The 22168-nt window shown below is 35.4% G+C and overlaps 1 protein-coding gene across 1 annotated transcript in view; it reads left to right on the top strand.

Annotated features, from left to right (window-relative positions):
- The window catches only part of PHKB (phosphorylase kinase regulatory subunit beta), an 89934-nt gene that overhangs the window by 26484 nt on the left and 41282 nt on the right, over positions 1-22168 (top strand). Inside the window, 6 exon segments of the mRNA XM_009638025.2 lie at positions 4375-4438; positions 9596-9691; positions 11358-11555; positions 12250-12307; positions 15913-15990; positions 17979-18137. Coding sequence (XP_009636320.1) covers positions 4375-4438; positions 9596-9691; positions 11358-11555; positions 12250-12307; positions 15913-15990; positions 17979-18137 — 653 coding nt within the window.

Here is a 22168-nt window from a genome sequence, read left to right as displayed (position 1 = left end):
CCGTTGAGCCTTTTGAGACTTGTTTAGATGAGGCTATGGTTTACTTGAATCAGTCTTGGTTATTATATCTGGCTTCAAGTGAGATTTCGTGTTGGACTAGATGAATTCTGTATGTCCCTTCCAACCAATGACTTTATGATCCTGTGAAATTTTCAGAATAATATTTAAAGAGAGTTTGAGTTATGCTTTGGTTTGGGGCCATCTCCAAGTAAGCATCTTTTTCTCTGGGAATAGAGTACATCAGGTTAACACAGCATGTTCATACGGGGTTGCTGAGTGGAGGAAGGAACACATTCATTAAAATACGTTTTGCTTTTATTTTATACTTTTCAAACAGTCAACTTTTTCCATTATTAAGTTGTAAAGTATGGAGAATGTATTTTCTTTAGAAAGACATGAGCCTAATATTATTTATAAAACATCTTTTCTAATCTGCCGAACAAGAAGGCATTAATCAGTAGGAATGAAACAAGTGTCTGAAGTGTGATCACAGTTCTGAAGTGTGTTATGTCGTGTGATTGTTCGGTCTTTTGAAGACATCTCAGACTTTATTTTAAGGAATTTCCTTCTGTCAACTACCCATGAAACCTCTAGTGACCTAAGTAGTGCTTGTGTGTTTGGTGAAGGGAATGCTTGATATACCATCGTAATGTGAAGAAATACTTCATGATGGGGAAAGAAGGCAATATTTTAATGCTGAGACATCCATCTTTTCATTTGCAAGTAATATTTGGGAGAGTACTGAATTCTCCAGGGGCTTTGAATAACTAGAGGTAGAAAAATGCTGATTATTCTTATTGTAGAATAATGACTGGGTAAAACAGAAATTATTTCAAGGAAGGAATCTGTATTTGCCTTCAATTTTTTTTTCAAGCCGTATCATCCTGTTTGTAGATAGCGAGTAGTTTTACATTATCTGAATTGATCTAAATACCAGTAGTTGTTGCTGTTGAACATCTATTACTTCTCCACCTTTTGTCAGTAACTTTTTTTCCTGCTCTGAAAATATGTAACTGTTTGTAATGGAAGTGTTATTTGGGAGGGAAAAAATAATATGAGATTTTTACCATGATACAGATTTCAGTGGGGGGGATTTTTCTGATGTTCATTTTCCATGTACGCAGTTTGATAATAATATCCAACTTCTATGAAAAGTTCTGTTCTGAGTCATCAAGCCAATTTGTTTGATCAGTTGCTGGGTGATAATTAAAACGGAGCAATTGTTAGAACAATTACATTTTTGTTTAGATATTTGAAACAAAGCCAGAAAAATAATTATATTCACAACACTTCTGAGTTCAGTTTATTCCTTCATCATGTTCTCCAATACCAAAAGCTTTCATCAGGAGAAGAAACTGAGGGATTTCACCACTGTTTGATGGCAGCTGCTCAGAGCAGAACTTCGTTAACCTAATCAGCTTTCTCTTGTTGAACCAATTCGAATTAAATCCCGTGAGTACTATTTCTGGCAATGTTTCAGAAAGAAAGATGGAGGTTTCTAAACCTGTTGGTAATAGTTAAAAAAAAAAATTATAACAGTCTGAAATCAGTGTCTAAAGTACTTCCAATATTAAAACCAACCCAGGTAAAACAGAAGTGAATTACTTCTTATAACTCTGCACTGTTGTGGGTTTTTTTCACTATTTTCAGTATTTGCTGTGTAATGATAATCAGCTCCCATCTTTAAAATACAGACTAGTTAGTACACATTGGAAATTTGATATTTTACATGAATAAATAGTACAAATTGGTTTATTTACAGTAAGGTAAAAAGTTTGCTCTGATCCCAAAATAACGCATGGAGTACAGAAGAATTAAGGTTAAAGCACAGTCCCTGATTGCAGTTTTCTGACAGTTTGGTTGCTGAAAGTTTTCTGGGCCAGATAGTGCGGGTGTTTGTCAATGCTGTCACAACTCCTCCGATTTTTTTTTCATTCCTTATTTGGCAGTACTGTATAATTCTTACCCGAAACGAAAGATGGCAAGAAAAAGGGAAGTGTGGTTGGTTGAGTGGATAATGAATTGTAGAGGGAAAAAAAAGATATAAACTTCTAACTCCTTTTTGGTCCTTTTTTTTAAAGAGAGTGTTTCAAGGAATTACCGTGCTAATAAACAAACTGTTAAATTAATTGGTATATTCTGCTTTCCCCAGACTTTTCCCAGTTCTTAAAACTTCAGACTTTTCAAGCATCTATATAGAGCGGTGTAGATGTTTAAGAGAGTTCTTGTTTTGTTTTGTTTTTTGTTTGTGTATTGTGTAGTCTGGTTTTGGTTTTCTCCAAATTTGTGTATTGTGCCCAGGTGGAAGAAACATGGTAGGTGTATCTAAATGGTTGTTTGCTGAGGAGAGCGTCAGCAGCTTCCTCTCCCTTAGAGCGAAGGGTTTTATGGACAGATGAACCTTTCAGTTCTTCTTTCCACTGATTTTTGTCTTGCTAAGGTTGGAGGCTTTCTTCCTGCAGTGGTGATCTATGTCCTTGTACTATGTTCTGTCATTTTTGTTTACCCTTATGGTCTTTTTTTAACTCTGAATCTTTTATCATGTCAGCCTGATTCATTCTGCTTTTTCCCTTTTCAATCTTCTGCTGTATGTCTCCAGATTTGTTAACTTTTAAAGATACCAAGCTGGACACGTATACTTCCCTGCTATTCTGCTGTCTTCCTTTTCTATTGTCTCATCTATTGTTGTTCTTTGACTAAAAATATTTCAAATTAATTGTAAGCTACTTGGAAAGCAGAGCGGCTATCTAAAGGAATGGGAAGTTAGGGAGAAAGATGAAACTTGATTCTGAAGGAGGAGCTTCAAAACCAGGACAGACATTTAGGGATAGCACATGGGGAGTCAATTCATTGTGTCAATAAATCACTGTTGTAGTTCATACAGAAATGGAGCAGAGACCAATAAAGATGCATTGGTCAGAGGCACTGTAGTTAAGTGGAGACAAAGGCATAATTTAATGTTTTAGCTTTATGAATAAAGTTGGAAGAATTACACTATGCTTTGCTTTGCAGGATGCTCTGAATCTGTTTTATTAGACAGCCTAAGAGAATGTAAAAAAGTGTTTGTTTTATTCGCTAGACTTCTGTTGTATTTCTAGTTTCTATACTTTTATGTCACCGCTTAGGAAGCAGTCCAAAATCTTTTCCCTACTTTGAATGCTTGCATTTGATAGTAGAACTGTCAGCAATCTGGTAGCGTTATATATTACGTCTTTAAACTCTAGCACTGTTAGGAACCAGCTCATTTAATATTTTACTTCTTGATGCCCTGTGACCTTAACATCTAGAATTTTGAAATGAGTGTGCAAAAATGCAGCATTTTATGTGTACGTTAATGCTTTTGCTCTTTAGTGCAGTTGAGTGGATGCATGTGAAGTTGGCCTATCTATAATCATGTACTCTTTAAAACAATATTTAAAAATTCTACCCTCTGTCATACTTCAAATTTCATATAAACCTGTCAAATGCATGTAGAGTTGTATTAGTTTATCTCGAGCTTTTCTTTAAAAAAAAAAAATCATTGGAAGTGTGTGTGTGCATTGAGAGGGAATGCTTGTTCTCTTCTTTTTAAATGGGCATAAGGATAGGGTAAGTCTACATTTTTTTAAAATGAAAAACCCTTGAGAAAGTAGTCTTATATGTATTTTTATATGGAGTGGATAGTTTTCATTATCAGTAATACATTATATTTTAGATAATACTTTGATTTAAAAGTTATGTAATGAGTAGTGATTTTTAGTAGGTTTTTAAACAAGTGCTTAACATATTTAACATGAACTTGCTGACGTGAAAGCTTATTGGTAGTATTTCTGGGTCTTGTTTTCTTCATGATGGATACTAGTCATGGTGTAAGTGAAAATAAAGACCTTTCACTATATGGTTGACATCAGAAAATCCTCCTTTTCTGAACCCAGATTGGTGAGTTCTTTTATTATATCAAAAACTAGTCAGAAGTCAGACTTTATAGTTTAATGCTTGAGAGCTGGGTTGAAAAATTGTGCTGAAGTAAATCCTCTGTTAATACAACATTAGCAAGTCCTTGAAATACATAATGCCAGATGTCTAGTAGCAAGGTGAGAGCAGTAGTGCTTTTGCCAGATGGTCTCTGACATTTAAAGACAAATAAAAATGCTGAAAAGTGTTTTAAAAAAAAAAACAACCCCAAAAAACTAACCAGAAACCAAACCAAAACAAAAATCCACCACCAAACAACCTCAAATTTGCTACATCATCATTTTATTAGCATAAAGGCTAAGCACAAAATCCCAGTAAAGAAAAAATCATAGCTCTGGAAGCTGTCAAATGTGTGAAATTTATTCTGGGCTTGAATTATGATACCTATGTTTTTTTCTTGTTGTTTTATTTTTCCCTCAGCTCCGTGGGGCTGGCAAAAGCAGCTTTAGAAGCAATTAATGGCTTCAATCTCTTTGGAAATCAGGTAATAAAAATATTTGTTTTCTCTCATTTTTTTAGCAGTAATGATTTACACTGTGGATCAGCGTGTATTTGGAAATATCTAGCATGTTTTGTTAGATTCCAGATTTAAAAAAGTGAGATTGTAGACTGCTCCTGTTTCAGTTACAGAACTCATCTGATAAAATAATTAATGCCCTTACTATCAAGAATTACTTTTTTTTCTTAAAAAAAAAAATAATCTCAAATTATTGCATCTTATTCTGAAAAAGGACTTGGTTGCTCAAAAGGTTTTTCTTTCAGAATTTTATCTGTTGATCGTAACACAGTACACCTCTACCTACAAGCATTTCCTTACTTCTGTCTTCTTCCTTCATGTGGCTTTTGATCAAGATTATAAACAAGCTACTTGTACATAGTCCCACTGTTTTACTGGTTTTTCATTTCAATACGCTGCGTAGTGGTAAAACCTTTTCTTGTCCTGTCCTCTCACATGGCTTGGATCAATTAAAAAAGCAAGCCTTCTCTTAGATTTTTCTCTCTGACTTGTATTCCCCTTCTAGGTGCATCTTTTTTTAGGTGTTAAACCTACAGTAGTCTATAGCTAAAATAAAAGAATGTTCTTCCAAATTAATGGTCTAGAAAATTTACAAATGGAGGAGATACATCATTGTCAAGCTATTGGTGTTATTAATGGATGGAAATGTAGGGTAGGAGCGCAGCCAAAAAGACAGTTGGCTAGCATCATGTGTGTGTAGAAATACTGCTAAAACTTGCCGGGGAGTTCTGTCTGTAAATTGCGTGGGAGGGAGGATAGGTTGGTCAAGCTGCAAAGTGGTGAGCTCAGTACACTAAGTAAAGCTTTCCATGTTGCACTATTTGCTTGGAAGCTTCCATCCTTTTTGACTTGTACCTGATGGACCTTGCTCACATGCCCAAGTTTCATAAGAAGTAAAAGTTAATCAATGAAACGTGCTTTATCTCTTCGTAGGGTTGAGCAGCACTCAAAACCTGCTTTAAAAAAAAAAGTGTTTACACAAGTAGCATTTTTTTTTTATACTTAGTTATTTTTTCTGCAGTTAGGCAGTATATGATCCTTTTGAGTTTTAATAACTGTGACCTTGACTTGAAATACTATTTGTATATTTTCTGAGTAAAGTTTCTGTATATTCTTGCTGGCTCGAACATAGGATTTTTTTTTTTTCCCCTCTTTCTGTAATACCTGTGCTCTCCTCTTGTCTTGTAAGCCAGGTGGGGCTGACTGTCAGAGTGTGATTCTTGCCTGTTTCAAATATTCAACTTTAAGAACCCTGGTTAAATGCACTGGTTTGCCATAAAGAAAATAGTACAAAGGAGGGAAGATATAAATGGTAAAATGGTAAACGGTGAATAAGGGCAATTTTCAGGTGCTCTTTCTGTGAGCTAATGAGCATAAGCTAGGCCAACTGCAGAAGTGTGACTGGGAGACAGTCCAAATCATGCTCCAAGTACCTTTCTGTACTGCTTGATTTATTAAAACATTCTTAGTTATTTGTGTCTCAGTTTTTCTATTGGTAAAATGGAAGGTATGGATCGGAACTGTCTGATTATTAGCACTATTGGACAAAAAGTTCTTCCTTATAGTTTATTCCCATAAAAACAGCTGTTAAACTAGAACTTCTTAGAGCTATTCAGATGCCTGGGATGAAAAATATAAGTCACAATTTGTTCTAAATAGTGAGCAACTGCCATATATTGTTTAACAGATTGTGCTACTTATGGATGAAAAGCTGTACCACTTACTGTTATTAGACCATTCTTTGTCTTGTGGCATAAAACAGGAGATCCTCCTAAACAAGGATTTCTGACTCTGTAGGCTTAGGCACCCATTACGTTTCTTGTGGATACCTACTCATGGTTGCTTCTTTTGTTTGTGGTTTGGGTTTTTTGTGTATGGTTTTGGGGTTATTTTTGCATCTGTATGGTTGTACTAGTGCTGTAGTACAACAGATTTGTTCTGTGTAGAATCCACTGCTCAGGGAATATTGGTGGCGGCTTTCTGATGAGTGGAGAAGTATGAAAGTGCTCTTTACGCATACCCAAATGCACTGTTTGGAAAAGACTTAGCCATTTGGTCTAGTTTTAGTTTACTTTACGTACATTTTAAAAACTGATGTTATGTGTTAAAAAGTGTAGGAGCCAGTAAGGATCTCAAATGATGATCAGACATGATACACACATGGTCAGTATTTCAGAAAACACATTTATCTACAGCCTTTACCTCCCCAACAGTCTTGAGCACCAGTAAATGTGTCTGCTGGGGTTTTTTTCAAATGATTTTTTACTAAATTCTGAAATGGATGAATAAATTGCTGAAGCAAAAACAGTTTAAATGCTTTGAGAGTTTATTTCCAAGATACTTAGCATAAACAGAAACCATTTTGACCTTCAGTCTGCAGCAGTTTGCCTTTGTACTTAGCTCCAGCTGTGTTCCAATAGCTTTGAGAAATCCTGCTGAGCCCCTCAAGAGGAACTTGTTTGCACATGCAACTACGCTGGTGCAACCTGCATAAATCATTGCTGGAGACAACAGGCTGCTCAGCCTTCCCATGCAGATTTTTCCACTTGCACTATAGATGCTGGAAGAGACTAATAAATATAAATATAAATATGCAGTATTGTAGCTGTGGTCTCACATGTGTGTGTGTTACATACCTTTGAGTATATTGTGACAGGGCAGTTCCCTTGTGCATTCGTGGATGCACCCAGAGAAGACAAAATAAAGGTCATTTATTGTTGATACATTAAATTGTTCACTCCCTCCCCAAGTTCCAGAAAACGTTAAAAAATAAAGTATTTCTGTAAGAAATAATACTGCTTTTTGTTCTGTAACAAAGCACTGCTTAACTGATGTTCAAATAATTTTAATACATCCTTTGCTATACTTTCTAGGTGCCAGATACAATAAAGAACAATTATGAATTGAAAAATTATTTGCTTTTTGTTTAATCTGAATTGTACATGCTTTAATCTAAAAGGGAGTTTATTCACGTTTTTTAAATGCTGTTCATTTTCATCTCTATCATAACAGAAGCATTTCATAAAAAGTGGGAGTTACAAGCATAAAAATACAGTCAAGATGTAGTCCTAACCGTCCCTCAGTAAAAGATTTATTTACACATGGAGAAGAGAATTTTTAATATAATGGATAAATAAGCTATTTAGTTTCCATTAGTTTGCTTTATAGCCTATCCTAAATTTCTTAAATTTATTCCCGATGTATTGTATATCTCTGAAACAACAGTCATAAATCTGTGTGAAGTAGTTAACGTGTATGACATTGGCATAAGAATTCTGTTATAGTCGTTAACTGTGCATTGATTGCAGCCAGATCCTGAAATCATTGTATTGTCCTACATTCTGCTGAAGTTTGTAAGGAAGAACTGTAAAAGTGGGCCTGGTTTTTATTTTTGTTTATTTTTTTTTTTGTTTGTTTGGTTTTTTTTACATTTAGGATGCAGTGTGAACTGATGGCATTTCAGTTTGTTTTTACTTAATCACTTTAGAATCACCACTAATGAAAGTACTGCAACTTATTTTATCTTTTGGTGGCTTGATATGGTTAACCCAAACCTCTGGGTGTCAGAGTATAAACAGCTTAGAATTTATATCATTAATGCAAGAGTTCCATTTTAGCTACAATACCTTTTAGAAAAAATTACTTATCAGCAAAAAAATTACCTAAGAGGATGTGCGTTTACTGGCAATATGAGTTAATGAACTAATGAATTAAGTGCATGGTGCATGCATGTATGCACTAAAGTGGGACTGCTAGTGACAAAAGGAACCTATAATCAATTGTTTGTATATGAGCTGCATGTCGTATATTAGTTTGTGGAAAAAAATTACACGTTAAAAAAAAAAATCAAGCCTTTATAAGGTGTCCTTACTACAGCCTTTAGAGAAATGAAAAATAGTTCATTTGTCAAACAAGATGCTTGTGGTTTTATGAAATGCAAATTAGTCTGCTTTTGAATCCCCAAAGAATCCTTTACTGAAGCACAAATTTTGAAACTGCATGTTCACATGCGTAGACAGATTGTGTCCAGAGTTTGTAGATTAATTTAGAGATTTGTGAATAATCAGAATCTGGATTAAGAAGAACGTAGGAGAATAACAAATCATCTAAGCAAGTGTGATTATTTATGTACATTCTTATCTCAGCACTATTCAGTATATCTTGCTAGAATGATTAGGAGAACAGAGAGGCTATTTTCCACGAGGACGGTGGAAGAACATGTTTTGTTTAGCCTAACAAAGCAAAATCCAAGTATTTGTACGATAGCTATGTATAATTAGAGTGCAGGTAAAGAGTAAGTAAGAAAAAAACCAGTTGCTTGGAAAGCCAAATGAAGGGATGCTAGTACTAGCACAAAAAGAAGGGTGGTTGGCTAGTTATGTAAAACTCAGTTGGAAATGAGAGGCTTTAATAATTAGAGAGTGTGGGTTCTAAACAGTCTTGCCAAGAGAATAGAATACCAAAAACCTGACTGCTTTTTAGGAGAAATGTGTTCAATTTATGCAAGTTTATGGTATGGTATTTATGACAGTAACGGAATAAGTTCAGTGTTGAATGTGGCTGCCAATGGGATAGTGATATTGAGATTCGTTATCAGTTACAGCATATATTCATTAAAAACTTGCATTGAGTTTCCAGGAAATTGCCTACTGATGATAGTTTTAAACGCCGTTGATTCTGTTTAAACAGTATCTCGGCTGTGGGAATTTTTCTGAGAGTTTCAGGAAAAAGCTGACAGAGATACAGTGTAAAATTACAGAATTTTACTAGGAAATAGGTTTTGCTAAGGAGTTGATGTTGATAACACAGACCTTACAATAGCTGAAAAGCAGGTCATTTTTATTTACTATGGAAGTCCTTTTCCAACTATTTGTGTTCGAACTGACTTGCAATGAAACATTCAACATCACTATTTGGAACATCTGCAGTCACAGGGAGGGACAGCTACCTTTTTTTGTCCTTAATACAGTCATTGTTCTTCAAGAATTAATGGAGGAGTTCATAACTTGAATGAATCATATAATTTGTAATCACTAGTAGATGAAAACATCTAATTTTGGCTATATTTAAATAAGTGTGAAAATTCAAATTGTTTTCAACTTGATGTTGTGGTTCTGTTTACAGGGCTGCTCTTGGTCTGTTATATTCGTGGATTTTGATGCCCATAACCGTAATAGACAGACCCTGTGTTCATTGCTACCCCGAGAGTCAAGGTCTCATGTGAGTAATTAACTGAAATTCATTTCAAGAGACTGTGGAGAAAGTATATGAACATAATTCTTAGTTCTGTGATATTCTGCTTAATAAAGATAGGAATTTGCTGGGAAGATGTTAAATTTCTGCTTCTTAAATGTTGCTGTCATGTAGTTGTTTCTCTGAAGTGGAACTATGATGGCATTCTTTATGAGTATTTAAGTTAAAATGGTAGCCTGTTGGTAGTTTTCTGAACAATTTAAAAATAAAAACTAAAATAATAATGATCTGCAGTAACCTAAGTAGGGTTTGCAGTCTTGGTGATTGTTTTGGCCTAGTTTCCACTATACACTCAGTGCCTACGTTTTTGAAACACTTTATTCTAGGTCTAACTCATACTTTTGTCTAGAAAAGAAGCCTTTGAGTTTGGCGTTTCATAAATTGCTGAATATGGAGGATTTCTTGTTATTATAAGCTACTGTTACAAATAAGTATTTCCTCAGTGAGTAAATCTAAGTGACTACAGTATAGGTTAATGAAAAAAAATATTTCAGTGCGAGCATCAAAGGTAAATTTAGCTTTTGAAAATCAGTAATTTAAAATGAGTGATAATAAGAATTCTACTCTTTTTTTCATTCTGGGATATAACAGCAGTTTGGTTCATGAAACAGACTATAAATCTTCAACATTAATAGTTTACTCATTGTGTAGAAGAATTATAGCAGAGTTGTAATACTGGATAATTAAAATAAAAGGCACTGTCAGCTGCTTTTTTATAGTTTAATGGTCTTTTAGAACTCTTTTGCTGTTTATTATTTGCTGGAGACTTGAAATATTCCAACAGAAGTTGTTTTGTAAGTTACTTATGCTACAGAAGCAATCCTTGTGTCTTTTTTTTTTTTTCATTTTATGGGTTCACATCAATGATACTGGCAAAAATAGGGTATTTTAAACAGTGTAATATCTTAGATACATCAGCAGAAAGGAATACAAAACAATGCGTGACATAAGAATTATAACCTAAATCTACTTTTTTTGTGTTTCTGTAAGCTTACCTGTAGTGGTGATGCACTTGTTAGTAATTTTTCTTGTGTTTTTTAATTCACGATAGTTGCACATGGTTCTTGAGAAATACTACTCATATATTTTTTTCCTGAAATTTTTCCTTTATCGCCTTAACTGTACATCAGATAGGCTTGGTTGTTACAGCACCTGAAGGATATTCCTGAAAAAGCTTTTCAGAAGTGATGATTTAATCATAGTTCCTTCTCAGCATTGCACCTTTATAAAATGCTTGTGATTCTTTTTGAAAATAGGATACCCAATTGTTTGTTTTTCCTTCAGGAATAACCTGGAGCATATTTTTTGTTTCTGAAACGATGAAGTTCTAGAATGTATTCACTTATCCCTACAGATTATCAACTGTAAAGTAGGTCAGACTTTGAGTCACATGAGTTCTCTTTTAAATCATGTATCTGAATATTGGGTTTTATAGTCTATCCTTATACATCTCTATAAGTCTTATTTTGCACACTATTTTAATAGATTAGTGCTGTGGTTTTGATAAAGATAAGATAATGTTCCAAATGTATATCTCACTCAGTAAGTTGAACAGGCTTTGTTTGTATATCAAATAATTGTCAGAGATCAAATTAAATTTGTAACATGCTATTTCTCCCTCTCCGTCTTACAGAATACTGATGCAGCTCTTCTGCCCTGTCTAAGTTATCCTGCATTTGCTTTGGATGATGAGGTTTTGTTCAGTCAAACACTAGATAAAATTATTAGAAAATTGAAAGGAAAATATGGGTTTAAAAGATTTCTGAGAGATGGGTACAGAACAGCTCTGGAAGACAAAACACGACGTTATTATAAACCAGCAGAAATTAAGGTAAAGGAATACCTGGCCTATATAAGGATAAATTTTGGTTTTCTAAAATGTTACTTAAAAGAACCCCAAAACCCCAAACAAAACAAACCAAAATCCCCCTCCCCCCCCCAAAAAACGGACCCCCTGCAGTATTTGCAGTTTGAATTGCATAGTGATTCCTAATTGCTTCAAGTGAAGGAGATGCATTTTGTAATTTGGCATGCGCAGTTTTGAGAGATTGCTAAGTCAGCAAGTTAGTCGTTGATTTGTTTTGTAATGAATGCGCTTCCATTTACATTTAGGGTACAGTTGATTTCACATAACAAATAAGGAAGTTATTTATCATTTTATTTAATTTCACAGCTGACTACAGTCTGAGTGTCTAGAAAACAATTTTGCTTTTGACCACAGTGTTTATCAGTAAAGGTTATCTAAATGAAAATCTACTTTTTTTTCTCCCTGATAGTTTCTCTGTGGAAAATAAAATGTAGATTATGTAAATATTCTGCTAGAGAATGAGCCACAGCATATGTAAAAGCACAGCTAAAGCGCCCATAGAATTAAGAAGCTGTAAGCTAAACAAAAAGCTGGTGTACTAAAACATTTTTGCATTCATGTTTGTCTTTTGTTGCTTTGAAACTATTCAGTAGGATATTGAAATACATTTCCTTAAACCAAAATGATAAAATGTCTGATTAATTTTTCTTCTTTTCAGCTTTTTGATGGCATTGAGTGTGAATTCCCTCTGTTTTTTATTTTCATGATAATTGATGGTAAGTACAGCTTTACATTCTTGGTTTTTAAAGGCATTAGAGAGATGAGCCCTTAGAGGGCTCATACAAAATGATTTTCCTGTCCTGCCAAAATAAACCATAATGCAGCAACACTAAATATCTCATTGAGAGTTCTGCCTCATGGGTTAAAAAAAACCCAAGCACCCAACCCCCCATATTTCAGCATTTTTAATGTGAACCATTTTCAGAATGTAACTCGGTATGGGTTTTTTAAAAGCTTGAATCTGTGACATTCAGTCCTGCGTTACCTTTTAAACCTTAAAAACTTACATAGTATATCAGAACTTCGCAGCAGCACATGAGAGAAAAGAAAGTGGAAGAGCGAACACATTGACAAACTGAATGTTGCAGCAGGTCTTTTCAAGTTGGCTATGCTGTGGTAATTGAAAGAGAACTCAAAAGAGAAGAAAGCGAACCAGAAAAGGCCTGGTTTCTCTTTGAAATGCCTGTGCTTCCTGGCCACATTTTGCCACGTATCCAGTTAGTCTGATTTTAAAAAAAAAAACAAAACAAACCCAACTAAAAAAGCCCCAACAACAACACAAATACCACTACCTAGACCTTGTCTTAAGGATAAGAGACCTACCAAAAAAGTTCACTGGATGATTTAAGGATGGAAACTAAAACTCACATAGAACAAAAGTCTGAATAAGAAAATGAGTACGGGTTACACCCATCAAAAAGATTTGTAAATGGATGAAAACCTGTTCATCTGTGGGGGGTTTTTTTCCCCCTTTACTGTATGGAATAGTTTTCAAATAAAGATGGTGAGGAGCATAGAAATCTGCTATATGCCTAGACTCCTCTGTGGCCACCCACAGATTAAAATACTTTGTTTGAAGATGTAATAAGGTTTCACAATTGATTTTTCTAAAGCGATGCTTGACATTTTTCAGGGAGTGATGCCCAAAACTGAGGAGAAAGGCACTGACATTTAATGCTGCCACTTGCAGTTTTGGGAAAAACAAGGAAGATAATAATCTTTAACTGAAGTTAGCTGAGGAAGAAAGCATTTTACTCTTCTTGTATTACAAAGTACAAAACACGTATCTTGCACATACTGTCCTTGTCTTTTTTTCCTTACTTCAGGAAAAACTTCATCAAATATAACAATTCTATTAGTAGGTTTTGTGCACATGTCTCCGAATCCGCAGTCTGCCTTAATGCAAAATTTGAAGTGTATTCAGAGTGACTTAAACTGCAAAAAGACAATGAAATAGGAGGAGTAGATTACAGTTGAATGTCTTTATAATGAAAATGTTGAAAAAACCCTCAAGCTGCTACACTGGAATACTGGTTCAGCTGAAAGCCTGTTTGCCCATCCAACACACCTGCAGAGTACAAAGGAAAGCTTTTCCAGCCAAGGATATTAAGCTACTGAATATCTAGGTTATTCCTGATAGCTGGATTTTTTTACCGTATAACAGTGGGACAGTGCTCCATTAGATAAGGAAGGAGAGGGTCCCGTAAATCATAGTCCATAATCCCCCAGTTTTGTTCACATCAGCAAAATGTCTTGAATCGTTTCCTTTTTGAAAGATTAGGAGAACATATTCCAGTAACTATATATTTACTATTTACTTATATTTTCTTTTATAAGACAAACTAATTAGCTCATCAACTTTTCTGTTTTGTCAGTGACAGCTTTTAAAGATTTTTAAGATACAGAGAGTTAAGACAGTTCTGGCTAGTAGATACTACTGAATTAGTTACGCCTTTTCTCGTAGTATTAAGAACAGTTTTATTCCTCATGGATGATGATCATTATTACCCAACTGTTATCGTCACTGGATGATTATTAATATAAAAGCAATTGTATTAGCAGATAAATGCATCTTTTTATCCTCTACAGCATCTGCCAATAAGACTAAATTACAAATAGTCAGAATATCATACTGCTCTTATGTCATGACTGTGCTCAAGTGTTTTGAAGTAGTTCAGTGTGTCACTTAAACACGCCCTTTTTTGTGTGCAAACTTTCATTGCATTTGTTTACCTTGGCAAGTGATTTAATTTCCTGTATATATACACTTGGCAACATTTGAAAATGTAATGAACAACACTTGTCAAGTTTTAGTTTTGGACAGAGCACTGAAGAGCCATGGAAGGAAAGAAATCTCTGTACAGTAGTCAGACTTCAGCTTTCTACTGCACTCTAGCTTTACAGTAGAATAATTTGTTGGATATTCTTAAAATAACATGAAAGATAAAGTTTTTGTGACTTCTATATACACACACACACACGTAGCCAAACAAAAAAGTATCAACTTTTTCTAATACAGGTGTTCTGCTATATTTGTTCTCAGTGTACAAGTTTGAGGTTTTCTTTTGTCTCACTTTTGCCTTTCAGAATTCACCTTTCCTAAGAATACAAAAAGGCTGCTTTTGTACTGATTTCCTTTTGGGATTTTTCCCAAAAATAAATGGTTTAGGACTCTGGGTAGTAGGTGTGCATCCATAGCTGTGGGAAAGGGTAGAACTAAATAAATCAATATGACTATTTTTTGGATAAGACATATTTGAATAGCATTTTTGAAAGCTTTATTACATTTCTGCTTGAATGTGGAGGATTGTGGTAATTTTCTAGGATAAGGTATGGAAGGAAACATTACAGCTATTTTCAATAATATGGAAGAATATGGTAATTGAAAAGGAAAACCATGGAAAGAAATGAGTGCAAGATGTACAATGACAAGTTTTCATCTAATTTGTTCCCCTTTAATTTTTAAAAATATTCTATTTTTAAAAGTCAATGTGACTTGTCAAGTACATCCACATTTTCCTTGATGAACAGCAATGCTTTTGGTATTATGGATGTATCTTTTCATGTAAGAACTTTTGATGAACTGAACACTGGTCATGTTAATATTCATCAGATTCATTTTGGGATGACTAAGTTCTGCTAGAAAAACATTTAAAGTACTGGTACTCCCAAACTTACCCCAAAACTCCCCAAAATCAGGATCATAGAGTTAACTGTTCTGTTTAATATCTCAAGGTGTGTCACCACTTCTGAACCTCTACAATATGAAAATATAATACCTATGTAACTTACCAAAGTAAACATTCCATCTAAAAATCTTTGGAGGGGAGTTTTTCAATTTATTACTTTAAATTCCTTTTGTATTTATTTGTTGTGATTACAAGGCAACTCACTTGTAGATCAGTTTGCAACTCTATCCTAAAGATTTAAACCAGCCTGTTTCCCTCCACACTGGCACATAAGCTCTGCTTCTTCATTCTGCTATGATTAAGGAAATTATTTACAGCTAGCTGGGCTGGTTGTCTGTGTACAGATCCTGAGCCTCTGTAAGTTCACAGCTTTACTATCCCATGTAACTTGCCATCGATTTCAGCTTAAGCTAATGTGAGAGTGGCTGATTCATGATCCCTGTGAGATTTAGTTGTAGCAGTAAGTGAGGATCTACAGTTTAGTCTTTTACTTTTCATGAACTATTCAGTGTGTAGGCCCTGCCCCATTAAAAAATAAACACTAGATTTTTTTTTTTTCTTCTTTTATGAACATTAAGCTCACGGAACAGTTATTTCTTCCATTAAATCAATTATTGTTTGGTTATTTTTAGGAGTTTTTAGAGGAAATCCTGCACAAGTAAAGGAATATCAGGATCTTCTGGATCCTTTGCTTCAACACACGTCAGAAGGTATTATCTGATAATCATTCTTCTGAAACACTGTAGCTTTTTATTTATTTGCAATTATTAAAATACTGACATTCCTATTAATGGATACTGCAGTCAGAGCAAAGGAGAAGTAATATTATCACTATGTTTTCCGATAGCAAAACACCAATACTAAATAATCTCTTTCATGTAGATACATTGCATCATAAAGTGTGATAATAAAAGTAATGATATCTGGAAGAATGCTGCTGATATAAATGTAAGATTTACGCTGTACCCAGTCATTCCCTCCCTCCTTCACCTATGCTTCGTTATTTACAAAGTTCACTTTGACTTTGTGGGAAAATATTAACTTCCAACAGTCAGATTGTTTCAGTGTTCCACCTGGATACAGTTGGGAATTACTTGCATCATTCATTGTCACTTAACTTCACAAGATTTAAATAATAATTTGATATATGCATATGAAATTGTTTCTAGCTTAGAGCAGTGAAAGTGGCAACATGTTAATTTTAATATAAACATCCTCTTACTTAAATTGTGCACTCCAGAATTTTGATGAAACTGCAGACAAGGCTGTGGTAGCCTACAGGCACATCCATCCAAAATTCAGCTAAAAAAAAAGAAAAAGACTTAAGTTTGAGTGGGAGGAAAAAAGTGGCCTGAGAACAGAACAAGTTTCAATGTACTGACAATCCAGTTTTAAAACTCAGCATCTTTAGTCACCTGGATTGACATCTGTGGTTCAGTTCTTGACATCTGTGGTACAGTTACACAAGTCAATGCAGAATATTTTAGTCTGACTTGTTCTTTCAACTTAGAATACCTTGTTGAGGTAAACTGGTTTTGTATGAAATACAAACATCTCCGTACCGAATTTTCATTACACAGCAAATTTTCTGACCTTGCTGATCATTGCTTTTTTCTGCTTATTAATGAGTATATGAAGTTCCATGGGCACTGAATTAATGTTGTGGTTCCTCTTGTTGAATGTCATCATGAATGTCTCACCTTAAAATTTCTAGGTGTGTTTTGATACCTCACTCATTTGAATAGTTTATCTCTAATAACTCCCACTTTTCAATTTTTATCAGCTTCTTCCTAGTAATTTTTTTTGTCTAAGCAAATAGTCAGACACTGCAACTGTATCCTGTTTATCACCTGTTCTTTATCCAATTAAATTAAAAATTAAAGCAATATTGAGGTGAAATGTAATTTTGCAGAAAGCATATTCATTTGCTTTTGTATTGCATATAATTAGGTCGGTTATTTGTAATTATGTTTCTAAATTCCTGACTCTTGTCAACTTTAAGTGTTGAAATAAAGGTTGTTAATCTACAATGATCAGTAATACCTGTGGCATAATTCTAGATACAAGGTATGCTGTCTTCCAATGAAGAGGTTGTGCCATTTTGTTTCATGAAGTTTCAAAATTAAAATGCTGGTTTTACCTTGGTTTTGCATACTTGCAAAGAATTATCATTTTAATTTAATGAAATGTTTAACTATTTTTGGCAAAGATTTCAGTTTTGAAAAGTTCTGTAATACTGAACGGGTGTTAAATTCAGGGAAAAACACTCCACATGTTTCACTGTGATGCAGCTTTCGTTTCTTTTGGCTGTGGTTTGCTATCTGTACTGCATTTTTCTTAGGTGAAAAATTTTGAGGTTTGTTGTTTTTTTTTTTTTTGGTTTTGTTTTTTTTTTTTGCAAAGTAGGGCGCTACGCAAACAGTAGGGTGCTACACAAACTGTGTGTGTGTTCTTGGAAGAAATTCTGTGGAAATGTTTGGTGAAAAACGAAGTAGTTTAACATTGTCCTGTGTGTCCCACACTGATTGTGGTTTTGAGAGATAAAAGTGAATGACAACAGTCTTCCTGTTCAATCAAATTGTTGCTAGGGTATAATTTTTCCTGTTTTGAATCACTTCAGCTTTATTAAGGGGCTACAATCAAATAATAAGGGAAATGGAATTCATTTACTCACTGTACTTATTTTAAAACTCTGTAGGGTGTCCTGTTGTACCCAAGTATTACTATGTGCCAGCTGATTTTGTTGAACTGGAAAAGAAGAACCCTGGCAGTCAGAAACGGTTTCCTAGTAACAGTGGATGCGATGGGAAGTTTTTCTTGTGGGGACAGGCAGTTTACATCATTGCAAAACTCCTGGGTAAGAGACTGAGGAAATTCTATCAGGGTTTGACTCGTCAGAAGTGAAGGATATTTGTCTTGTTAATGTTTTTCTTAAATACGAATAAACACATTGGCTTGAGTTTTGAATGGACTGTGTGTGGGATGTGTCCCCTCTGCTTTGGTACATATGTGATAGGCAAAAATTGCTTTTTATTCTTTATATTAAAATTTTGTGCTGCATGTGGCATATTATGAAGCTTACTGGAATATTTTACAGAATACTGAAAATCTTCTAAACTTGATACGTTTCCTTTTTGCTCTTTCTTTTCCTTCCGTTCATGACAAAATATACTAACATGACACTGTCTGGATTAACTATATCAATATTAACTATTACAGACTACAGGTTTGTAAGTGATCTATAGCATTTAAGTCAAATTATTTACTGCTTTAAGCAAGACAAGTTTAAATTTTGAATAGTTGCAGTCTCAGATGTTTTCTTCAGTCTGTGTTATTTTTGACCCTTTAAAAGAGAAGAGCATTTGAAAATGCGTTTCAAAGTTTGGCCATTGGTGATGGTGAATTTCAGTCACAGATGAACTCTGGGTCTCACTCAAAGGCTAATTGAAAATCCAGTTGTTAAGCCAGAAAAGTTTTCACAGTTAAGATTTTTTTTTCTTAACATTTCTTTTAGGAGAAAGATAGATTACTTTAACATGCTCAGCATTTACCTGGTATCAGTGGATTGAGTTCTAAAAACTTTTTTTCTGTGAACACTGTAAAGCGAAACAGGTTGTTGGTAGTAAAAATGAGAAAGATTGAAGGGGAGCTTAAAAATTCCAGATTTGGCAAGAACAGTGGTTGTATCTTTAGGTGTGGAAGAACTGAGTCCGTCTGGTGCTCCACCTGTTTCGTTTCAGTGTATTCCTTGCATAATTCCTTTTTTAGCCAGCGCTGTAAAGTAAATGCAGGCAATCTCACCTTCGATGAAAAAAATTTTGATTTAACCTCTTAGTATTAGCCAAGTAATCCTCAAATGTGTGTGCAGGAATACGGTAGCGATTCTGCTAGTGTTTATCTTGTACTAATATTTGTGTATTTCTGTACCTGCAGGATACTGGTTAAATCAATTGTATTTAGTGTTTGCTAAATGCTGTTTGAATAATGTAACTTTCTTTTGTTTTGTTTCAATTCTTTGCTGAACATTCTTATACTTTTTTTTTTAATAATTCTGCTAAATCTCTTTTTGAAATGTTGTCATTAGTAACTGTTTCCTTTGTTTTTTTAAAACTTTCCACTGTATTCATTACTTTTCATTCCTCCCTTTTTTCACAATTGTTTTTGTTTTTGTTTTTTTCATTTTCTCTCATAGTCTTTGCAAATAGGTTCTGGAAATGTTACCGCAAAGCTAAATCTGTTCACCAGTGATTGTCAGGAACTCCATTTATTCATGATAGTTTATAATTGGTGCATTTAATTTTGCTTCTTTCTGGGTGAAAACCTACCTGAATAACAATCTTGTCCTTGGTGAAAGTCTTTGTGTTGTGTTACTTTGCTTGTTGGTGGTTGCTAATTAAGTGGAAGCCTGACTCCAAACACTTCGATTTCTGGGAAGGTACTGGTTTCCCGCTTCATCATCCGTTCTTGAAATTGTTGTGTTGCCTCAGGGGTAGCAATTAATTTGTATTTGCTCAGCCTCCTTGCTTCTGTTGTGTAGGCGAGCATACAATATAAGCTTTTTAGATTCTTCTTCTGTCTGTGGGCCTACTGTCTGCCTGTTGTTGTCCAAATTTTTCTAAATGCAGCAACATGAAACTGAGTCAATTCATATCCATCTCGCTGCCTCCCACAGAAGGGCAAACTGAAGCGGTGGAGTCAAAATTTTCATCCTGCTTGTAAGGGCTCTGAACAATAGAGGCAATTAAAGTGCCTGCCCACTGCTGTTGGAAGTCACCACATAATTATACAACTTAAAAAATTGTTTATGAAGAAAAACATCCATTCTGCAGTTGGTGATGCAACTTCTCATAGAATTTCTTTCCTGCCCTGGCTGAGGGAGTTTGCAAAGCCTTTATGGTAGGGTGCCCATTTCAGAGCAAGGGAAAGGGTTGCCAGGTATTCAGGTGTTTTATGCAACAGAAGATTCACTCAGTCTTTCATTTAGAAGCTCTCTTATCTTTCCTGGGCTTTTCCTTATAGCTTTTGTATCTCGTTCTGTGGATTCAGTTCTACCTAGAACTAAATTAAGAAGTTTTAGCAATATTTTTTGGAGTATCGACCAAATGGATTAAATGTTGTCAGCTCTTACTGATGCAAATAATAAGCTAACAAAGAAAACTCTGCATTTGGGTTCAGATACACTTGTATTTGTGATAATGGTGATGAATATTCACGGTGATTCTTCAAAATCTACAGTTTTCTAAAACTGTACATATTAAAAGTTAGTTTAAATTTTATATTAGTGTACTGGTATAGTTGTTTTCAATATGAAATTATTTTGACTACATATTTTAATTACTGAGCAGTGTAAATAGTGTAAAAAAACCCCATGGAAATACAACACCTGTTCTGGAAACCACTTCTGCTTCTAAGAACTATGAGGCAGAGTCCTTTGATCTTGCAATCATTTGGTGAATCAATTTTGTACTATCAGCAGTACTACAAATAATTTAAGAGACTTCCATGCCTTTAGCCAGCATAAGAAGTCTGACTGTATGGACTGGAGTTTAGATGACTCTTCATTAAAATGTATTTTGGTAACTCATGTGTCAGTATATTAATAAACTGTCTGTGGTTATTTTTCACAATCTAACTTTGCTTTTTTATTGTTTTGGTTTCTAACATAACCACCTGTACATGGATTGTGACTCTGCAGGAGTAGGGCAGAGCAGAGGAACAGGGTCCTTTCCTGGCAGGAGTCAAGCTGCGTTCTCTCACCAGAAGGCCAAGGACAGGAGATGGTGACAGTATCTAGTGGCTGACAGTCGCTGGCAGAGTTCCTAGCAGCAGCAGGCTCCTTCATGGCTTACTCGGTGAACTGCCCAGCCAGTGTCCTTCATTGCCTGCCCATGCATTTTCTTTCCACTGCACAGTCTATTCTGCTTTCCAGTCCTTCCTAACACTGTTAAGCTTGAGTCGAGACGTATTTTGGGGTTATAAACTGCTGTCTTAATTTACTACACAGCGTAGAATTCAAAAACATTTTTCTTAGCAAGCGTTGTTTTTCTATTGTAGCTGAATTAAGCTAACAGTCATGAGTTATTTATAGAATCATAGAATCATAGAATCATAGAATGTTTAGGGTTGGAAGGGACCACTAGTGGTCATCTAGTCCAACCCCCCTGCAGTGAGCAGGGACACTGCTAACTAGATCAGATTGCTCAGAGCCCCATCCAACCTGGCCTTGAATGTTTCCAGGGATGGGGCCTCCACTACCTCTCTGGGCAACCTGTTCCAGTGTTTTACCACTCTTATTGTAAAAAATTTCTTCCTTACCTCTAGCCTGAACCTACCCTGTTCTAGTTTAAAACCATTTCCCCTTGTCCTAACACAGCTGGCCCTATGAAAAAGACGTTCCCCATCTTTCCTATAGGCCCCCTTTAGGTACTGGAAGGCCGCAATCAGGTCTCCCCGTAGCCTCCTTTTCTCCAGGCTGAACAAGCCCAACTCTCTCAGCCTGTCCTCATAGGAGAGGTGCTCCAGCCCTCGGATCATTTTTGTAGCCCTCCTCTGGACCCGTTCCAACAGTTCCATGTCCTTCTTGTGCTGAGGGCTCCAGAGCTGGACGCAGTACTCCAGGTGAGGTCTCACCAGAGCTGAGTAGAGGGGCAGAATCACCTCCCTCGACCTCCTAGCCACACTCCTCCTGATGCAGCCCAGAGTACGGTTGGCCTTCTGGGCTGCCAGCGCACATTGCCGGCTCATGTCTAGCTTTTCATCCATCAGTACCCCCAGGTCCCTCTCGGCAGGGCTGCTCTCGATCCTTTCTCCCCCCAGCCTGTATTGATACTGGGGGTTACCCCAACCCAGGTGCAGGACCTTGCACTTGGCCTTGTTGAACCTCATGAG

The sequence above is a fragment of the Egretta garzetta genome, unplaced genomic scaffold (assembly GCF_000687185.1).
Source record: "Egretta garzetta isolate BGI_Z169 unplaced genomic scaffold, ASM68718v1 scaffold354, whole genome shotgun sequence".
Taxonomy (NCBI): Eukaryota; Metazoa; Chordata; class Aves; order Pelecaniformes; family Ardeidae; genus Egretta; species Egretta garzetta.
This window is presented reverse-complemented; position numbering and strand designations above follow the sequence as displayed.